The 21,052-nt window shown below is 45.1% G+C and overlaps 3 protein-coding genes across 5 annotated transcripts in view; 1 reads left to right on the plus strand and 2 right to left on the minus strand.

The window, feature by feature from the left end:
• Positions 1-4,406: 4,406 nt before the first annotated feature.
• LOC106941511 (C-type lectin domain family 9 member A-like) lies at positions 4,407-7,133 on the minus strand. Its single transcript, XM_015024564.1, has 6 exons — positions 6,904-7,133; positions 5,697-5,822; positions 5,464-5,625; positions 5,127-5,266; positions 4,957-5,063; positions 4,407-4,884 (listed from the first exon to the last, which is right to left on the minus strand). The coding sequence occupies exons 1-6, from the start codon at positions 7,109-7,111 to the stop codon at positions 4,734-4,736; spliced, it is 894 nt and encodes a 297-aa protein (XP_014880050.1). The 5' UTR covers positions 7,112-7,133; the 3' UTR covers positions 4,407-4,733.
• Positions 7,134-7,609: 476 nt separating this feature from the next.
• Positions 7,610-12,952, minus strand: LOC106941510 (uncharacterized). Its single transcript, XM_015024563.1, has 6 exons — positions 12,880-12,952; positions 11,757-11,938; positions 11,570-11,683; positions 9,515-10,118; positions 8,538-8,784; positions 7,610-8,001 (listed from the first exon to the last, which is right to left on the minus strand). The coding sequence occupies exons 2-6, from the start codon at positions 11,901-11,903 to the stop codon at positions 7,635-7,637; spliced, it is 1,479 nt and encodes a 492-aa protein (XP_014880049.1). The 5' UTR covers positions 11,904-11,938; positions 12,880-12,952; the 3' UTR covers positions 7,610-7,634.
• Positions 12,953-12,963: 11 nt separating this feature from the next.
• The window catches only part of patl1 (PAT1 homolog 1, processing body mRNA decay factor), a 20,350-nt gene continuing 12,261 nt past the window's right edge, over positions 12,964-21,052 (plus strand). Inside the window, exons 1-16 of one of the 3 annotated variants that reach the window (XM_015024562.1) lie at positions 12,965-13,076; positions 16,269-16,374; positions 16,441-16,499; positions 16,566-16,602; positions 16,680-16,910; positions 16,982-17,058; positions 18,069-18,149; positions 18,231-18,425; positions 18,555-18,656; positions 18,772-18,858; positions 19,463-19,680; positions 19,759-19,903; positions 20,068-20,188; positions 20,261-20,358; positions 20,438-20,497; positions 20,771-20,916. In XM_015024562.1, coding sequence (XP_014880048.1) covers positions 13,062-13,076; positions 16,269-16,374; positions 16,441-16,499; positions 16,566-16,602; positions 16,680-16,910; positions 16,982-17,058; positions 18,069-18,149; positions 18,231-18,425; positions 18,555-18,656; positions 18,772-18,858; positions 19,463-19,680; positions 19,759-19,903; positions 20,068-20,188; positions 20,261-20,358; positions 20,438-20,497; positions 20,771-20,916 — 1,778 coding nt within the window. In that variant the 5' untranslated portion in view covers positions 12,965-13,061. Of the gene's footprint in view, positions 13,077-16,268; positions 16,375-16,440; positions 16,603-16,679; positions 16,911-16,981; positions 17,059-18,068; positions 18,150-18,230; positions 18,426-18,554; positions 18,657-18,771; positions 18,859-19,462; positions 19,681-19,758; positions 19,904-20,067; positions 20,189-20,260; positions 20,359-20,437; positions 20,498-20,770; positions 20,917-21,052 lie in introns of all 3 variants that reach the window. The other 2 variants (XM_015024559.1, XM_015024560.1) reach the window with 2 other exon arrangements.

Consider the following 21,052-nt stretch of genomic DNA (forward strand, 5'->3'; position numbering starts at 1 on the left):
CTCCCATGGTTCGTTCTGAACCAGAACCGGTACCGGCCCGAGTCGCTCTCTCTCAGGTCTGTGAGTCTCAGAGTGCAGGCAGTCGGACCACAGAGAGTCTGAACCCGACCTGCGGAGTCCGGCTCTGGCCTCAGACCCACAGGACGGCCGTTAAGGAACCACTGAGTTTCTCCCTCAGCTAAACGATAAAGTGTTTGATCAGATGTTTGATCAGATGTTTGATCAGATGTTTGGTTCTGTGATCTGCTGGATTCATTCTGATGTTTTTGGATCCTGAGGGAAACGGAGCTGAATGAGACAGAGGAGTCCAAACACTGAGCGCCTCAGATGATCCCTCCAGCTCGTCTCCCGTATCGGCTCAGAGCGAAGAGCATCAGCAGACATGATGAAGAGCTGGCAGAGACGGTTCTGACCCGGTTTCCTGCCTCTTCAGCCTGCGGTCGAGTGGCTGCAGAGAGAAACGTCAGACAGCAAACCCTGATGTGTGGGAGGCTGCTGATGTCTACGACAGATAAGACTTAGCTCACTGCTAACAGGAAGCCTCATGGTCACCTCAAGCACAAACTGAAATAATTCATCAACACCACAAGAAACGAGGCGACGCTTGCACTGCAAAAACTCACCAAGTTTACAAATATAACTTACAGTAACTTCTCAGCAATGGAGGCTTGTTTTAAGCTGATAACTCCTCAGTATTGATGAAGAAGTTCTGGTTCCACTGGCAGATTATTTAATCTGCAACATGGAATAATCTGCAATTCTTTAAATGAGTATTAAGAAATTATTTCAGATATTTGCTCAACAAACTAAAGAAAAATTACTTGGTAAGATTTTGTGGTTTTCCAGTGTAGTTCTGTCTGTGTTTCTGGATTTAAGTAAAGTCTGATTTTAAAGTGTTATGGATGGATGATGGATGGATGGATGGACGGACGGACGGATGGATGGATGGATGGATGGATGGATGGATGGACGGACGGACGGACGGACGGATTTTTGTTAATAATAAAGTTAGTTCTTTCTATTATCTGCTCAGAAACCTGATATTAAGTTTTTCTGTTTTCCTCAGATTTTGCTCAGATGAATCAGAGCCAACATTTACAGTCTGTGTTTCTAGTATGTGTCTCTCTGTGTGATTTTGGTAAAATGTGGCCTACCTGACCCGGAGAGGAGCAGCAGGAGTCCACTGAGAGCGCTGGAGAAACTCATGGCTCCTTCCAGCTCAGCTGAACGTCTGCAGGTCGCCTCATTTCAGCTCTGAAGGACTCTGGCTGTAAAGCATTTCTCTGGTTTGTGGTTTGAGACGGAAATGATTCTGTGAAATCTCTGTGATCTTTGTCCAGAGATGATGTGATGAGAAACCATCATGCTCAAAGCTCCAGCAGTCTGACTGACTTCTCAGGAAAATCTGAGCAGACTTGTTTCCTGCCAGCAGAGGAAACTTTGAGGCCCAGTTTACAGCGACCCGGTCTAATCGGTGAAGAACTCTGTGGTTCTGGTTCTGCTGCGGTCTGCATGGAGGTGTGTGCATCACAAGGACTCGCTGTGGAGAGCGCCATGAAACCACAAGCGGAACATTTTTACTTTAGACTTGTTTTGTTGGATTTCACCTGCAGTCGTGGCTAAATGTGTTTGATGGATCAACATTTTTAGATTTTATTTGTTTCTACAGTAAAATAAAAAGCTTAGATCCAAATATTTAAGTCAAAAGATTTTACTAAAATAAAACCTGCAGAGTGGACATTTCCTCCTGTCTCTATCAGCCTGTGGTTCTCTGGACTTTGTTCTGACCCGTTCCCTCCTATCGGCGCTGATCCGTTTATCAGATCTGATCTGAGGCATTTTAATGCTCTGATCATCATTCAGGAAAAACAGTGAGCTGAACCTGAACTGTTGGAAGAGATCCACTCAGGACGTTCTGGTCTGTCTGGCAGTTCTTTGAGCTGAAGCTGAAGGTCCAAACGGGCTGGATCAGGATTCCCTCATCCTGAGGGAGGATTCATCAGAGAAAACAGCTTTGCTCCAGGCCTCTGCTGGTCATTCTTCCTGCAGAATTTCACTCTGCCTTTAATGGGTTTTTAAGATGTCTACTTAATTTTTCTGAGCAAGCTCTGCACTGGTGGCATCGTGATTCTGCTGCGCTCTCCTCATGATGGTGCTGGAACCGGCTGCATGAAGTAAAGCTGCAGCTCATCGAAGCCTTCCAGACACAGGAACATGTGTCTCCAGAATAAACTGGGACTGAAACGGTTTGATTTTCATTCTGGGTTTTCTCTCCATTCCTGATCCAGAAGAAGGAATGATGACCAGCAGAACAGCTGCTGCCACAGTTCAGCTCCTCTGACACCTAAACATCTTCATTCTCTGATTTTATCACCTGGACTCGAAGAGCTGGAGAAGAAGATAAGTCATAATTTAACGCCTGAGATCATGTGTGTAAAATAATGAAACACATTAGAGGGTAAATAATCCATCCTAACTGTGCCATTAATTTCTGCTCAGTTTAAACAGGAAAATAATCCAAACTATTGTTAAATCCTGACTTTTGTTGTTTTATTTCTGGTTTCAATGTTATTTTTGTCTCCTTTTGTTTCTTTCTTTGATTAGATCAGCCGTGTTTGTGTTCAGTTCTTGTTAGTGATTTTAGTTTATTACCGTATTTTCTGCACTATAAGGCCCACCGGATTATAAAACGCATAGAATAGACGCTACAGTAGAGGCTGGAGTTACATTATGCATCCACTAGATGGAGCTGCACTAAAGAGAATGTCAACAAAACAGTCCGACTCTGGTCAGTGAGGAGAGCCTTCTGACCGGGCCGGACGATGGTCACCCTTCTCGGTTCGCCCACAGCATGTTGGTGGAGAACCTGGTGCTAAATGACCTGCAGACGACCTGATTCTAGACGGTCGGTAGGTAGATAGGTCAGTCAGACTTTATTAACAAACCAGCGTTCTGACAACTATCCCAGCATGCACCGCGCGCTTCTACTTCTGCGGGCGAAAATGAAGTCGGCAGCTGCTTACCGTAGTTGCTAAACCTGTTGTGGCTCAATATTGTTCCATATATAAGGGGCACCGGATTATAAGGCGCACTGTCGACTTTTGAGGAAATTTAAGGTTTTTAGGTGCGCCTTATAGTGCGGAAAATACGGTATGTTTATTCTTTCCTTGTGTCTAGATATTTACTCTTAGATCCATTTTCAATAGTCTCCCTCTGTGCCATTTACTGTCTCCTCACACCTGTAACCCTCACCAGCCCAGATCTGCTGATTCAGTATTTAAACACTAAATGGTTCTGCTGACTTGATCTTCAGAGACGAAGCAGCTGCAGTTCATGGAGATACTGCTGTGAACGACCCACTGCATCGACTGCTGGGTCAACTAAACTAAACTAAACTGAACTTAATGTTACTTAACTTAACTAAACTAAATTAAATGTTGAAACGGAGCAGAACTGCAGTCTGTGACTTGCCGTGAAAACAGAAACTCTGACCTGATCTGCTGAGTTTAGCAGCAGGTTGTCATCTTTCTACATATTTTCACAATTTCCACAAAATCACATTTATGATGTTCATTGGAATTAGAATGATGTTCATCATAAATTTAACATTTCTAATTGATCATTTCAGTCTAAACAGGAAATTGTTCAGATAGAAATAATAACATTTTAACCCCTTAACAGTCGCCATCAGAACACTGACATGTTAGTTAATGGGTTCATGAAGGATCAGTGTCATCCTGACAGTTAAAGGGTTTTAAAATAAAACCAAGTTAACCGTCTTTCTAAAAATCCACAAACTCAGAATCTCAACAACATCAGAAGAATAAAGAACACAGACATTATCCAAATGTTTGTTTTTATGATGAATTCAACATATTTACAATTTTATGAAGTAGTGAAACAGAGCTACAGTCTGAACTCTGAGGATATTAGCGCCACCTACTGGTTGATCTGCAAACTGTCCCTTTCAGTTTCAGAGTTTGATGCTTTGATGACCTCAGCAGGTCCAGAAAGTGGAGCTTCATGAACCGACTGGTTGCTCTGCGATTTTTCAGGAATAGATTTCAGGCTATGAAGCAAATTAAACTGTTTAAAGGAAGAAAAAGAGATTTATTATAAATCATCCAACATGCAGAGTCATAATCCAGCCCAAAGCTCATCAGGTCCTCCGTCTGTTTCTCTGATCCAGCTCGTTAGTGAAACCGGGTCAAACCAAGCCCGGTTCTGGAGGTAGACCTCAGGTAGCTCAGTGTTCATGTTTTCACCTCATCAGGACCAGAAATGTGATTTAAAATGAGGTGTAACACCTCATATCAGCCAGAAGAGGGCGCCAACAGTCCAGCAGGCCGCTGATCCACCTATCAGTAATTTTATACCATAGATGCATAAATATTTAATCTGATTGATAAACTAAAATCAATCTGACCAGAAAAGTCACTTTTCTTTATTGGGAAAAAAAAGTATTTTAAGAGAAAGTCTGACTTCAAAGTAACAAAGATAATAAAAAATACAGACAATGTAGAAGAAAAATATAGTCAGCACATCACATCTTGAGTTTTTAGCACTTTTCATATTTCATTTGTGTTCTAACGCTATGAATTATTTCCTCTAAACTTTGTTGCTGTTAAGCATCAGACAATCGGAGTCAGCTCAGACTGGCGCAAAGCCAGTTCAGTCAGAAATACATGATATGAGTCTCTTTGCTCCATGTTTCTAATAAGGTTTAAAGTTTTCTACTGCAGACGTCCAGAAGTGGACGCCTTCTTCTCACAGACCCACTGCAGCAGCTGAGAGCACCACTCTTCGCTCCACGACCGGCCGCCTCTGTTAAAAGCTGCACAGCTCTGGGTTCTGCTGGTCCAAGATGTCTGCCGCGTCCAGAACCTGCAGAGGAAACCGGGGTCACTCAGGTCAGCGCAGAGGAAACCAGGTGGATTTAGCTGGTTCTGCTCCTACGTGACTCCTGGAGAACTTCCATCGGTCCACTTCCATCCAGAACCTCGGCTCGCTTCCTTCAGCCCGATCCAAAACTTCAGCTGGGCTCCGAGCTGATCCAGGAACTCCTGAGGACGTCAGACGTCTCGTTACTCCGCATTCAGAGACGAGGAGGGAAAGAAGCCGCTCACCATTTCCTCCTGGCTGCTGATGGTCACCAGATCGGATCCGGTCCGTAAACACTGAGCTCTGCTGGCTTCCCAGCTGTTCATCGACGAAGACAGAAGGTAACAACTGCAGCCGAACCGCCTCCATCCTGCAGGGCAAAACACTGGCAGAGCCCAGGCAGAAACACTTCATTCCTCAGGAAAAACCCATTTTCAACTCATTGAAGATTATTCTGACACCCCAAAATAAAAACTTTAGTTTCCAGCAATGCATTTTAACCATGTTAGTTAGTTACTCTAAAACAATCCATAAAATCCTTCATGTTGTTTTAAATGCTGCGGTTCTGATCAGAACCCTCACCAGAACCGCTCCTCATCCGGTCCAGATCAAGTTCTGCCGCCTTCAGACGGGCGTCCAGCCAGTCCCTCTGATTGGTCAGGTTCTGCTGCCTCAGCAGCAGCTGGCCTCTCTCTGCCGTCTGATTGGCCAGCTGTCTGCTCAGCTGGCTGAAATCTCTCTGGTCTGAGGATAAAAACAGGAAGTGTTACCTCAGCCCTTCATCATCATCATCCTCACCCCAGGTGGAGACTCACACAGGAACCCGACCGCCACCACCGACGTCAGCAGGAGGAAACTCAGCAGTCCCAGAAAAACTTTCAAACACGAACCGGTTCTGGTTCTGGTTCCCCTTTCAGAGGAGGTTCCCTCTGGTTTACCTCCTGCAGGAGCATCAGATTAATCGATTCGTTAGTCGGCTGTAATGAAGCCAAAACTTTACAAAAATATAAACATTTAACGTAATAAAATCTTTATCTGTAAATCTGCCACCCAGAACCCGTCCAGAACCTGGACCAGGTTTTATCTTCACCTGGTTCAGGTTCTGTAAAGAAAAATCCCAAATTAATCATCAATCAATAGCGAGTTTTCACATGTTGATGTTAGAAGTGATCAAACATTCACTAAATACTTTTACTGACTTTTAACAACTAAAGGAGTAAAATTATTTATGTTTTTTATGTTTAGTTAATATTGTTTAAAATTGGTTTATGTGGTTAAATGAAAACTCTGCAGAATGTGACAAACCTTTAATCTGATTAAATAATTATTAGAACAAATGATCAGTAATATAATGGTTGGCTGTATGTAAATATATGAGCCTTTGTGGATCAGAGGAACTGACTGACATTTAAAATCTGCATCATTTTAATGAACAGATTTTCAGACTTTTCTCTCTGAAACGAAGCAGCAGAATGAAACCGTCTGCTCTCAGTTCCTCATCCTGTCGTTCTCAGAGAAAAGATTCACTTCAACTGTTTATCCATCATTTATGACGCAATGTTATAAAGACAAACATTAAAATAAATCATAAAATGTGCAGCTACTGCTCAGAAAATAAAAAAATAATGAACATTTCAATCTCCAATAATCAATAATCCAATTGATAATTAACATTTGATACAGACCACAAGACTGATTATCCAAGCAAGTTCATAGAAAGTTGAGTGGAAGGACAAAATGTACCACCACTCTGTCAGGCTAAGTCTGTTCCAGAATGTGGAGTAGTTTCATCAGGACCTCCAGACTGTCACTCTATGTGTTATAGATCTACGTATCAGATGAGCTTCACCTCCTAACGGCAGGAACAAAAAGATTTTACCGTTTCACAATATTCTAATTACTGTAATTATTTCAGATGCATCTATTTTCTAATTCATCAGTTAAAATTAAAAACCCTGATTTTTCTTAAATGAATTAGCATTCATGAAACCCATCAGTTTGCTGCTGGACGTTCAGGCGTACCGGCGCGTTCGGGTCGCTGCTGTTTGGATCCGTCCAGGTCCTCCAGGTTGACGTAAATGTTTTCTTCTTCTGGCTCCATCAGCGCCGCTCCGTCCTTCAGACCGACCCGCTGGCCCGTTTCAAACATCTGATCGCTCGTCAAGCAGCAGCTGACCCACCAGGTTTCTGTTCCTTTAACTCTGGAACCACAAGCTTCAAATGCTGACATTTACACTAAATTTATCATCATTTTGGTTCAGAGCAGATTCCAGGTTCAAGTTTGACCATTTTTCATTTCTTTATTTAACAAAACCTGTTCTACAGTCTGCTGGTGACAAAATTATTCATTTAAATTGGCTGTGTGATTTCTGCTAGGATGCCTCATCAATTTCATGTAATTATTATTAATAATTATAATAATACATAAATAAGCAGAGTTAGCTATAAGCACTTTGACAATAAAGTTCACAGAAGATATTTTATCTTTTACAAATCAGACGCTGTCGACCAATGTTCACCACATCCGTGATTCTAACTCCTGACTCTCCACCAGGGGGCGTGACTGAGTGACAGGCATTGTTGGAAACAATTCAACTGCAGTACCACCACTCATCCCAAAGAGGGCAGCACCGAGACGCTCTAGGCCAAATTTTGTAGAATTAAACTAATTTATACAAAAATGTCAGAATACAAGCAGAAACATAAAAATAAATCAATTTAAACATTTTATCTAAAAAAAATTGGCTTGGGGTTTAGGAGACCAAACCTGAATTACCAAGGTTCACCTGTCCAGGGTGAACCCGCCTCTCGCCCAAAACGTTCACTGGAGATCGGCACCAGCACCCTGCTGACCCCAGTAGGGACAAGGGTGTTAGAAAATGAATGAATGAAACGATGGACAGACAGACGGACGGACCAAGGAGACATTTTCTCCTTTGAGATAAAACCTGACAAGAACTACAAGAAGGCAGTTTGCATCTGTTTCTAAATTCACTTCTGGGATAGAAACTGAGCTTTCCAAACCGTCCAGGATTGTAAACAGATTTTAACTTCATTTTTAACTTCGTCTCTGGAAGCTGACCGGTGCTGAAGCAGCCTGACTGGACGATCATTTGTTTGCTGCAGAAACAGAAACTTCCTGACTGTAGGAGCAGAAACCTTCACAGAAACAACGAATCCCACAAAAAATACTTTTATTCATAAATTCAGTCTCAGTTCTGCACAAATTTCATTCATTACAGACAAACATGAGAAATGTAGAAGCTGACAGCAAATCTTCAGTGCAAATATTGGTGATTATTGGTCATTTGCTTCACTTCAAACACTAAAAAATATAATTAAAATTTTAACTTGTTCCTTTGTCAAGGTAAAGTGACTTGTTTCTTTCATGTCCCTCACTGAGGACTTGGACCTTTTTAATAACAAAAAACTACAAAAACAGTTTTAGACATTTGGTATTTTCAGTTTAAGATACAAAAACATAATATTTCATAATAAACCATAAAATCACTTTAGAATAATTAAAATCATCATCCTGAGTCTTCAGCTTGAATCTCCAACCGGCATAATTTGAAGCAGGAACTCAGAATTAGTCCTAGTCAAAGTCCTGACAGGTCTAGTAAACATAGTCCAGCATGATGTGCGTGCGTGGATACCTGGGATACGGAGAGGTCCAGCCTGGAATCCGCTGGAGGAGCTCGTCATCCCAGTTCGAGCTCCAGATGTTCCTGACCAACCAGAACAAACATCTGGCTGCCAGGCAGAGCGCTCCGGCTTTCAGGACGAGTTTCAGGAACCAGGAAAATGCACCGCCGCCGCCTTTACCATAGCTGCCTCCAGATCCATAACCAGATCCATAACCAGATCCATAACTGGATCTTATCCAGTAATCTTCATCATAATCTGCAGAAAGAAAGTCAGAAAAGTCAAATCTGTGCTCAGCCTCAGAAATATATCCACTCTGGTTTTTATTGTCACATTCATACAATTAAAGTTAATCAAATTGATAAAACTTCACAAATTAACTGCTTATGGTTAAAACAATTGAAAAAACAGGAACAAAATGTAAATGAATCACTCTCCTCACATTCTCTAAAGTAAAGGATTAAATTCCTGTTCAATTGGATTTAGTGCTTTAGCATTAGCTACCACTGCCTACTGTGTTGGTGTAGCACTTTAGCATTAGCACAACTAATGTTTTAGTTAGTGGTAGCTACCACTGCATTCCTTCATCTATCCATCTATTGGTGGGAAAACTTCTGCTAATGTGCTAATAGCAGAGCTAACATCCTCTACCCACAATGCAGTGCAGCAAATGACATTTATTCTCTACCAAGAACATTAAATATACTATTAGTTGTACTACATGTTGTGTCATAGTGGACATAAACATGAATTTAGCGCTTTAGCATTAAGCTTCTGCTAAATATCAAGTTGGTAAAACTCTTTAGCATTAGCTTTAGCTAAATATTTTGAAATAGTACTTTATTAACAGAACTAATATTAATGACTAGCGGTTTTTTGCTAGCGCAGCTAGCTTTTTGGTTAGCGGCGCCTCCACTGGGTGACCTTTGCCTCGTTTCTGTAAACCTCTATAAAATGTGAAAACAGGTTGAGTGGAACTCATGTTTACCTCGGTACGGATCCGACCAGCTGGAGCGCCAGGAAACTTCCCTCCGAGGTTTCGGTTTCTTGCTGCTTTTCTTCTTCTTCCTCTTCCTCTTCTGCAGCGGAGTGTAACACACCAGGCTCCCGCTGCCGTCTGTGTTGGTGCTGGAGCAGAACCGGTCCAGGTCCAACTGGCGACTGAAGGCCTGGGAGAAGAACCCGGTCGGAACGTTCTGCATCATGTTCAGCATCATCTGGACCGATGGGTCCGGCGCGTCCTGGAGCATCTCTACGTCGTCATAGTAACCCATCTGCGTGAGGAGGGAGCTGAGGTCCAGCTGCGGGTTCTGCAGAAGTCGGATCAGTTGTGAGCTGACCTCATGAGTTCCATCGGATCGGAACCGTCCAGCGTCGGCGTCGTCGTGTTCTGTGACGTAGACCTTGTCGACCAGCCGGGTCTTCACCTGGTAACTGATGATGATGCGGTCGCTGTTGGAGACGCCGTCCGCCCCGAGGTTCTCCCGGACGAACGCCGGCAGGTCGGCGGACTGCGGGTAGGACTGGATGCTCAGGTTCCCGACCACGAAGTAAACCAGCTGGAGGGAGGAGAGAGGGAGTGAACCCGACCTCTGAACGAGACCGGCCGCAGCACATCAACTGTTTCCATCCTGAACGGTTTGACATTTTTACAATCAACCAAACTCTTTTTTTAAAGATTTTTAAATATTTGTCTGTTTTCAGCTGAACGACCGACAAACCTGATTGTCTTTGCTTAGAAATGAAATTTTTAGAGGGGAAGTATTGGGAAAGTTTCTACTGCTTCTAAAAACCCAAAACATCCAGATGTTTTTGATAATAAATTAATGTTTTTAGTATCTGGAAAATGAGCCGTTTCAAAAACCTCCAGATAGTAATACCACAAATCAACAGGCATTGCCATGTTACCTAGCAACCCCAGCAAAGCTCAGCCCGTTGCCTAGCAACGCCAGTAAAACCCATCTGTTGACCTCCAGCAGATAGGTCAGCTGGTTTTACCGCTTGCAGACATTTTCACGTGCGAGTGTAAAGACTGAGCTGGGGGCGGGGCCAGCAGCAGCCGATTTGTATTTAAAGTGACAGAGACTCTAAAGCAGCTCAACTGGGCAGAACTGAGCAGATTGAAACATCATCTAAAATTTTTGTGCAAAAAGTGTAATGAACATGTTTACTGATGTGAGCATTTCTGCTGCATTCAGCATATTTCAGCATTATTCTGTTACTTTATTCTGCAGGTAGAAGTAGAAGGGACCCCTGGCCCGGTGCTTTGACTCTTCTTGTCTCTGCTGGATGCAGCCACTGCTGAGCTTTGCTTCTATTAGCAACACACTGAGCTGCACCACATATCGGATTGCAACCGTCACCCCAAGGACTGCTTGGAGGCAATATTTAGAAGGATATAATATTTCATATGCTTTTCATTCATGCTATCGATACTCTCTGGCCATTTGAAAGAGCTATAAGAACACCAGAAGTTTTTCTTTACAGGCTGGAGCTCATGGTGTAGCAATAAACAAAGAACAGGGTCTAGAAAAAAAGGCATTTTTCAACAATCGTATCACAATCTTCACAAAAAAAAGCAACATTTCAATGCTGAAGGAGAAGCAATGACGGGGCAGGAAGAGCACATGACCCTTCTCTGTAAACAGAATCATAACACATAAGCAGAAGGGATGGCCTTTTTAAAGAGTAATGCACATTTAAATACAAACATTTCACGATTTTCAGGAAATATTTTCCTGAAATTGTGCAGATGGACCAGTCCAAGTACTTCAGGGTTTTCCTGCTGCCGGTAACTTCCAGTTCCTGCTTTTAAAAATTTACTAAAAAATCATCTGGAGATCAAATTCTGTCATTTTGACAGAATTTGATCTGTTATTTTCATTCAGCGAAGGCAGCAGATGTAAACGGCTACAGGGCCTGAACAGCAACACTCTTCAGTCTGGATGTTGTTACTGAGTGAGGAAGCCGTCTAACATTAACCTGAGATCAGCCAATGAGCCCTGCAGACGTTATGGATGGAGAAGCACGGAGCGCTGCTGACCTGCCTGGTGCTCTTGTTCTTCTTGGGTTTGTGGAGAGCAGGCAGAAGTTCCTCCATGTTCCCAAACCTGTGGAAGCCGTAGGCCCCGTTCTCCGGCTGACACCCCGACACCAGCTGAGAACCGGAGGGACATGTTTACACGCCGCTTTGTTAGCAGGACGGAGGCAGAGCGGAGCGCTTCACCAACCTTCATGACGTCCACTGAGTTCTCCGGTTCAAAGGTCACGCAGTGGTTGGAGAACCAAAACAGCAGCTGGAGGCCGTGGCGAGGAAAAGGACGACCGAAGCCAGACGTGTCCAGGTGGTCGAGGGTGTGGATCTGCCACAGAACCATGGCGGCGCCAACATGGACGCCAAGGCTGATGATTCCTGAGGAAAACATGACAGAATGGCCTCATTAGAGAACAGGAACGATTCATTAAAACGGTTCTTCATCACCTTCAGGCCGTCAGTCTGACCAAGAACAACCAACAAATTCAACTGGAAAATATTAAACATTTAATTTTATTAAGCAGGCCAGCTTTATTTACCCTTTTATACAAATATTGATGCAATCTGCTGTTGTTTAGATATCAACAGAGACTTTCAGGGGGATTTCTTATCAGCAGTCATTCTTTTCATTTGGCCAGTTTTCTCTAGACGAACCCAACTTTTGGACATGGAGTTATTCATTGTGACTCAGGTCGGGTCTTTCCAGACTGTCTCATTTATTCAACCCAGAATCAGTTATTTGTGTTGCCATGTTGGATCATCCAGCTGTGTCCACATTTCAAACATTAACTGTTTATTTGAGGTAAGTTTAAAGAATCTGGAGAGAACATGTAAAGAGCCCAGGCTGGGATTTGAACCCAGAACCTTTTTGCATCGATGTGTTAAAAACTCACGTTTGAAAGCATCACTTCACCTCCTGTAAACATTGATCCTGTCATTTTGGCCAAAATAATTCTGCTTTACAGTTGAAAATAGCTTCTTTTATTATTATACTGTTATTTATTATATTTTGTTTAATAAACCGTGTTTCTATTAAAATACAGTTTATTAAACTGTACTTTAATCACCGTTTCCACTTCATATAACCTGCAGATTGTCTGAGTAAAATGAACAAATAATGGCAAAAGTGGACAAATATCACTGAGTCTGCTTTTACATTTTTACCCAAACATTTCATAGAGACTGAAGTCCATTGTTTTCCTGTTGTCATCATATAATCCAGATTCAACTTTAATAATTTAAATGTTTATCATCTTAAAATAAAGAATAAATAAACGCGAAAACATATAGCCGTTAAAGATGAGAGCAGAGCGTTCTACCTGTTTCCTTGTTTTCCAGCAGAGGGAACGCAACTGCAGCGCTCGACGTCAGATACGACGTCAGATACGTGCTCGTTCACGTCGGTTCCAAACGCGCGTTCAAGTGTGACGGCGTCCCTGCTGCGTCAGTCACGCGCCTCCTCGCTCCCGATGCTATCCTTTTCCCAACAACCAGAAGATAGATGTTTCGATTTCAGGTGAGCTTTAACCTTGAGAATCGGTTCCGGTCCGGTTCTGGACGGGAAGTCTGGGGCCTTAGGAAGGTGTTGAGGGGGAGTCTGGCCTGGTCGGTGTTTAAATGTCCTCCATTCCCTTTTGTTTGGTCCTCAATGCGACCTGCGGCCTGTGAAGCAGCGCGCTTTCCTGCTGGCTTCATGCGGAGTGACGGCGTGCGTTCTCCGGTGCCATGGCCCAGAACGGATCGGTGGTTTTATGGGTCTGCCTGTGTTATAATAGGCCAGATTCTGATAGTTGCCGTGACACCGCTAGAAGGAGCTGGTTTCATAAAGTTTTCCGTCTCCGGTTCAAAGCGTGATGTAACGGCAGTGTTAGCTTAGAGGCTAACTGGTCCTGGAGGCTGTCAGGGGGTCCTGAACGGCTCCTGCAGGGTTTTATCCTGCTTTAGTTGTTTTAAAAATCAAAACTTATACCGGCTCTTAACCTCAGATAAATCAGTACATTTAATATATGCTCCATGTTCTAACAGGGATGGAAAGTGCAGTCTTTCAGAGCCGGTGTCCTGCTTGCTCTTCAGGTTCAATACCTGAATTATAAATATGACTCACTATGAGAGCTCTGCAGAACCTGCTGAGGTTCTGATTCAGACTTTAGTTCAGGTGTGTTGGTGCAGAAATATCTAGGACCTGCAGGACACCTGGTGTGGAGGTTTAAATCACAGAAAATAAAGTTCCTCAGGTAATCTCAACAGGTTTCTGTCTGCAGCTATCAGAAAGGTTCTGGTTTAAATCTGACTGGAGTCGTTGTTTAGATATTAACATCTGACCCAAACCGGTCAGCTGAGACAATCATTCATCAGTTGGTATGATCAGAAACCAATAAACCGATCAGGAACCAATAAACCAATCAGGAACCAATATACCAATCAGGAACCAATATACCAATCAGGAACCAGAACACCAGTGTCTCCATCCGACCAGTTTGACCTCAGAAAGGAGATGGACTGAAGCTTCTTTCTAAATGACAGTTTTATGGTTTTAAAAGACAAAGGTGAAACTGTTTGGACACAATTGGAGTAAAAATGTTGGGAGGCTTTCAAACATAACATTACGTAATGATAAGCATGGTGGTGGCAGCATCATGCTGAGGATCGATGTGCTTCCAGAAGCTGATGTTTAGACACGGTTTTATTTTCCAGGAGGAAAAGAAACTCAAACATATCAGGACCAGGAAAATATCGTATTGGACACATGAAACCTGGAATATAATATCAGGAAACCTGCAATAATTGATCATATTGGCAAATCCTAATATGACCTAATCAAGTATTATTGGTATTAATGTTAGTTTCAAACAAACACAAATTTCAGATAAAGTCGTCCAACCAGCAACTGGAAACATTCATGAATTCATTATTTCTTTATTTTAATGTTTGAGTTGCTGATGTAACAAACTGCTGCTGGTCTGAAGAATCGTAGATTTAAAATGATTAAAGTTTAGATGCAAAAAACAAAAAGTGAAATTCCCCTGAAAGCAGCTCCAGTGTTGAGGCTCTGATGATAAAATGTTTAGTTTTAGTTTTATACCCTGAATGTCAAAATATTTTGTTTCACCAGATTAATTATTTTATAAATTATAATGTTTAATAAACAAAACTGAGTCATTTATAACATTTCATCATATTCAGCAGCTGTAATTACCTCCAGTTTTCCCCAATAATTACAGCTGAATATTATTAAAGCATAAACTGATTATTAATGGATCAGTTATTGATCTGATATTGATCAGGCTGCTAGAAACGAGGGAGAACATGAAGCCTGATGAGTCTGCAGATGATTAAACAGTTTGTGCAACAGAAACTGTTTAACTGAAAAATGACTCTGATCTTATAGATGATATCAAATAATAACGGTAAATAATAATGACAGTAAAATATTGATGAAGCAGAATTCTGTATTGATAAACAAAATGTTGTGGTGAACGATGATGTCACTGGGCTCGGTTCGGTCCAGGACCCGGCGCTGACTGAACATCAGAACCACAGAGGCTGAAACATGAAATGTTTTCATTTGGCAGGATTTATAAATGAATTTCTAAAGGTTGTTTTTCATGTTATTGCTGACCTGCTAAAGACAAACAGCTTAATATAAAACAAGTTTTAAAAACTTAACTGCTCAAATTTTGTCAAATACAAACAATAAGTAAAAACAAAGGAAACCAGTAGTGATGCAACATCATTGATCAATACCAATAAATCGATCTATATCAGTTTTAGATGCATTTATTGAGACATTTTGAGCTTTTTATTTCAGTGTTTGATTCCAGTAGTAGAATACGGTGAATCGAGTTTTAGTTGTTTTTTTGTTTCTTAGTTTTTTGCCTTGGATGTAAATGAAACGGTAATATGTGATACTGGTAAAAAATCGTGTCATCTTCTAAACAAACCGATTAATGATGATGAATCCGGTGAAACCAGGACGAAGCAGCATGAAGGTCAAAGGTCGGCCTGTCGCGACGTGTCGCCTGTCGCACGTCGACAATAAATCGTCCCAGAAATTAAGATAAACGAAAATATGTATCACTATTTGTTTTTAAGTGGCATAAAAATAATGGCATAATAATGAAAGAACACCTTTTCAAAGATCAATAAACTATAAATTCTAATAAACATTTAACACTGAAACTAGAAAACATTTTAATGTCCAAAACAAATAAAATGAATGAATGTAAATAAAACTGTCCTAAAAAAGTTTTAGATGAGACCAAAACACCAGACTGAAAACTTTTATCATCCCACAAAGAGGAAAACAATAAATCATGCAAATGGAAATGATTGTATCAGTTATTGATCTGATATTGATCAGGCTGCTAGAAAGGGACGGGCCGGGTCCGTTCCTCGGTTTCCCTCACGCCGTCGCTCAGCCTGCAGAGGAAGTGGAGCAGAATCACCTGAAGCTGCGTTTCGCTGCAAATACGATGCTCTGCATTCGGCTAACATCGAAAAAACACAATTTCATAATTACAGAGTTTCTATTTAATAGATCATTTTAATTCATCATTTGTTTGATTGATTGATTGATTGATTGATTATTGCGACAGGTCTCATGGTCGGTTTTAGATTATAAGATTATAACGATGTCAGATTAATCTGCTGACGGTTTTGACCAGATTATCAGGATGAACGATAATCCAGGTTCTTCTTCTGCTTTCAGTCCCTGGATGACGACTGTACGCTGGAGGAAGAGGACGATGGGCTGATCGAGGAGGAAGATGAGATCGACCAGTTCAATGACGACACGTTTGGAGCCGGCGCCATCGGTGAGCAGTCGCCGCTTTCTTCTTCTCCTAATCTGTTCTGGGATTAAAGCTGCTCTGTGTTTCCAGATGACGACTGGCAGGAGGAGCACAAGCGGCTGGCGGAGCTGGATGAGCGGGACGGGCTGGGCGCCGGGCGGGGCCTGGGGGGCGGAGACTCCTCCCCAGGCCCCGCCTCCGCCGCGGGTCGGCTCCCTCTGCTCGGCTTCTCCTCTGGGCCGCCGGGTCAAGGTGGGTTTGGACCGCCGGCGTTCCTGACAGCGGACCGCTCCGGGTTCTGATGCGTTCCCGTCTGTCTGTCTCTGCAGACGCAGACGAGCGGTCGGGAGGCGGCGACCTGGCCGAGTCTCTGGCCCGCTTCATTCTGGACGCCGACCCGGCCATCGCCGGCGTCGGAGCGGCAGAGAGGCCCGGTTCGGCTCCCGGGCCGGCCGGCCCGGTTCTGTCGGCGCTGCGGGGCCCGGACCAGCCCAGAGTCCTGCAGCAGCCCGCCTCCATCCCCCCCAAACACCAGCTGCCCCCGGGACCTCCCGCCTCAGGTGAGCAGGTCACCTGGTGACGTGTCACTTCCTGATTGGACGCTTTCTGAGCTGAGATGTTTGTCCCGCAGGCCTGCCCGCCTCCTCCGTGCTCAGCTACCAGCAGCAGCAGCACCTCCTGCGCAGAGGAGCCGCTCCAATGGGCCAGGTCCGTTCCTCGGTTTCCCTCACGCCGTCGCTCAGCCTGCAGAGGAAGTGGAGCAGAATCACCTGAAGCTGCGTTTCGCTGCAAATACGATGCTCTGCATTCGGTTAACGTCGAAAAAACACAATTTCATAATTACAGAGTTTCTATTTAATAAGAAACAACTAAAATCACACATGAATGAGTTTATTCACAAGATAAAACATTAAGAAACCATCAACCTCCATCGACTTCCTGTCGTCGTCGTCTTCATGGTTTCCACCAGTAGCAACATCCTGTTGTTGATCACATGACTCATGATGTTTCCATGGAGGTTTGCTAAATAAAATCATCGTAGCGGCTTCATCGAAAACAGCAGCTGCTGTTTATCCTTTGCTTTTGATTAATCAAGTTTAGTTCAAGAAACCTTCAAATTAAAGTCTGAACTCTGTTCAACGGTACCAGTACCACCCCGTCCAAAACTCACAGAACCAACAGCCGATGGATGTTTGCTGTTTTATCCTCATAATCCAGATTAAACATTTCTCCTGCGTCTCACTGATGTGACTCGACGTGAGGAAAACCCATTTCCCTCGTCGCTGTTTCTGTCGCTCTGACAGTTCGATGCTTCAATCATCCAAATCGACCAGTTTGTCCTGCGCTGCGTTTTCTACTAAACGTCTGTTTCACTTTTTTGCATGAAACTTGGTCCAGTAAATGTTCAGGTCCTGCTCTGAGGTTCGGATTGTTTTACCCGTTTTAGTCGCCGTGTTTCCATCTACGTGTTTCTTATACTGGTTTTGAAGCATCGCCTTAGAAACAGTCGATTGAAAAAATCAGTGTAACTTTCACAGTTTTTACTTGAGGCTGTTTGTGAAAGAGTTGGTAGGTTTAGGTTAATCATGGAGGCTGCAGATGTTCCCTGAGCCGATCCTGGACCGATCCCCCAGGAAGCAGCAGCGTTCTGCTGAAGGTCGCTGTAGAGGTCACCGGATCTGACCTTTAGCTCTAACTTTCCCCCTTCGTCTCCACAGATGAACTCTCACAGCATCTGGGACAACAGCATGGGCTTCGGGCCGGTCAGCGTCACGCCGGCACTCGTCACACACATGGAGGTGAGAGAAACGCCTTTCTCCTTCCAGAACCCGTCCAGAACCAGAACCAGGCCTGAGCTCCATCTTCTGCTCCGTCCTCAGGACAGTCCACTGATGTCCATCATCAAGGAGGTGGGGCTTCCGAAGCGCCCGCCTCAGGGGAGGAGCGACGAAGGTCACGACCTGTCAGAGAGGGCCCCGCCCCCCCGCTCCTCCTCTCCTGTGATTGGCTCTCCTCCGGTGAGGGCGGTGCCTATCGGGACGCCGCCCAAACACCCGCTGAGCCTGAACCATCAGGTGAGCCGCAGCGACGGACGGACAGACGCTCAGACCGTAGCCTGTTCCTCTGAGTCTCCAGCTGTGTGTGTGTGTGTGTGTGTGTGTGTGTGTGTGTGTGTGTGTGTGTGTGTGTGTGTGTGTGTGTAGATCCACCACCCCACGGCGGTCCATGTCAGAGCCCCGGTCCAGCACCGGTTCCCCGCTCCGTTCCCTGAGCGCCTGTCCCCCAACACGCTGCTCAACTTAGCCGTGAGTCGTCCCGCCTGCTGCCTGTAATCGGTTCTGCTGTCCGGTTCTGGTCCTGATGTGGAGAACTGACCCGTTGTCTTGGTTCTGACCCGTTGTTTTTCCTTGCTCTGTTCAGAACTCTCCGTTGTGCCGCGGTCCGTTCCCTCCCAGAGTCGGCCCGGTTCTGTCTCAGCTGCAACGGGCTCAGCTGCTCAACTCCCAGGTCGGTACCACAGAATCCAGGTGAACAGGTTTGGTTCCGGGTCCAGGACAGAACCAAGCCCTGGTTCTGATCCAGCTTTCATTTCCAGTTCTACCAGAGAACCCCATAAGAACCCGGTTTAAAGGTTCTGACCCACAAACGCAGCTCGTTTCCTTTTCTTTGGTTAAGAAAACCAGCAGAACCGGGATGATCCATTCTCTGGTTCTGGTTCTGGTTCTACTCAGACCTCAGATCTTTAGGTTTCTGTGATTCCTCCTGGAACCGTTCAGCTTTTAACTCTGATCCAGAACCGGATCCTGGAGAACGACGGATCCGGACTAACTTGTGGATCACAGGAAGTTCTGGTTCTGCTCGGTAGGATCATCAGAGTTCAGCCTGAAACCCGATTATTAATCCTCTAAGCACAAAGCATTGCTGCAGAACCTGACGATGTTCTGCAGCTTCATCCGGGTCAGGGGTTCTGCTCCTTCCTGGAGATTTCCTGAAAGTGGTTCTGCTGTTTCCTGGTTGGTCACTTCCTGTTTGTACCTCAGTGTTCTGGCTCCTGATTGGATGGTTTATTAGTAGCTGCAGCTCTATGAAACCTTCTCCCTCCGTCCACCAGGTGGCGGGTTTTCCTCGCGGCGGCCCCGGCCCTCCCCTGCTGGCCGGCGGCGGGTTCAGGCCCTTCTTCGGGGGCCCCCCTCCTCCTCACGGCCACAGGATGGGCCCCCCGCCGCCCCACGGCCCCCCCAACCACACGCCGCCCATCAGGCACAACACGACGCACCTCCACCCTCAGCACCGCCGCATGCTGACGCAGCGCATGCAGAGCCGCGGCGGGTGAGGCACGCTAGCTCCCTTAGCCTCGTTAGCTGCTTTAGAAGCTGCCGTTCTCAGAGTCGCCTGCTTGTTCTGCAGCGACCGGGTCAGAACCGGGCTGGACCGCCGCAGCCGGGACCCGTACAGCAACCTGATGAGCCAGAAGGAGAAGGAGTGGGTGACCAAGATCCAGATGATGCAGCTGCAGAGCACCGACCCGTACCTGGACGACTACTACTACCAGGTAGAACCGCCGGGGTCGCCGGGTCACATGACCTTTAACACGCTAACGGTTCTGGTTCTGCTCCACTTTGGATAACAGCAGCGTGAAGGTCATGACCTTTCACTGCTGCGGTGGACAGTCGGGCGTCTGTCTCCGTGTCCATCTGTCTCTCCGTCTCCCTGCAGAACTACTATGAGAAGATGGAGAAGCGTCAGGAGAAGGAGCGAGACAGCAGCAGCAGGAAGGAGCACACCACCAAGCTCATCACGCCGCAGGTGGCCAAGGTGGAGCACACCTACCGGCCAGGTGAGGGCCAGCAGGGACCCTCTGTGTCCCCTGTCCTCCCTGTCTCCTGACGTCCTGCGTGTCCCTCTGCAGTTCAGTTTGCAGGATCTCTGGGGAAGCTGACGGTGTCCAGCGTCAACAACCCGAGGAAGATGATCGACGCCGTGGTAACGACCCGCTCCGACGACGAGGTCGGTCCAAACGTCCGTCCAGGTGAAGACGTCCCTCAGCTGTGGCCTGTCCTGAGTTCTTCTGTCTGTCCTCCTGCAGGAGAAGAGGGAGAAGCAGGTGTGGAACAAGAGGCGCCAGGTGCTGTACACCGTGGAGAAGGTAGGGGGCGCTGCGCCCAGCTGACGCTCAGTTCCTTATCGCTTCCTGTAGCGTTTTAACCTGATGATGTAACGAAGACGCTCCAGAATTTACTGTATTTTTCAATAATCTCCATCTCAGATTAACATTTACAATCAGACTCAGTTCATTTAAACCAGATTTGATTTAGTTTGAACCGAATGCAGCATGACCGTTTTCTGAATCTGAGTTTATTTCCCAACTCAGTGAGAATCAATCAGGAATCAATAAGTTCTGATCAGCTCCATCCCTCAGATGTACAGTTTGCTGCTGGAGGTCCAGGACTTTGAGAAACGCTTCGTCCAAACGCCAGAGGAGGACAGAGACGCCCTGATGGAGCAACACAAGAGCAACACGGAGCAACTGAGCAACTCGCTGCAGGACGGGGACTGGGAGGACAGGTGGGACTGGGAGGACAGGTGGGACTGGGAGGACTGGTGGGACTGGGAGGACTGGTGGGACTGGGAGGACTGGGAGGGACAGGTGGGACTGGGAGGCAAGGTGGGACTGGGAGGACTGGGGGGACTGGTGGGACTG

Source organism: Poecilia latipinna, unplaced genomic scaffold (assembly GCF_001443285.1).
Source record: "Poecilia latipinna isolate Pla-1442-1.1 unplaced genomic scaffold, P_latipinna-1.0 Scaffold3711, whole genome shotgun sequence".
NCBI classification, from domain to species: Eukaryota; Metazoa; Chordata; class Actinopteri; order Cyprinodontiformes; family Poeciliidae; genus Poecilia; species Poecilia latipinna.

Coding starts and splice junctions, on each gene's coding strand:
- LOC106941511 (XM_015024564.1), bottom strand. CDS start 7,111: ATGTCAGCATTTGAAGCTTGTGGTTCCAGAGTTAAAGGAACAGAAACC. Junction 5,823..6,903: donor GCAGCGACCCGAACGCGCCG/GTACGCCTGAAC, acceptor ATGCTCCTGCAG/GAGGTAAACCAGAGGGAACC. Junction 5,064..5,126: donor TCAGCAGCCAGGAGGAAATG/GTGAGCGGCTTC, acceptor TGACGTCCTCAG/GAGTTCCTGGATCAGCTCGG.
- LOC106941510 (XM_015024563.1), bottom strand. CDS start 11,903: ATGGTTCTGTGGCAGATCCACACCCTCGACCACCTGGACACGTCTGGC. Junction 10,119..11,569: donor AGAACAAGAGCACCAGGCAG/GTCAGCAGCGCT, acceptor GGTCTCGTTCAG/AGGTCGGGTTCACTCCCTCT. Junction 8,002..8,537: donor TGGACCTCTCCGTATCCCAG/GTATCCACGCAC, acceptor CTGTTTCTGCAG/CAAACAAATGATCGTCCAGT.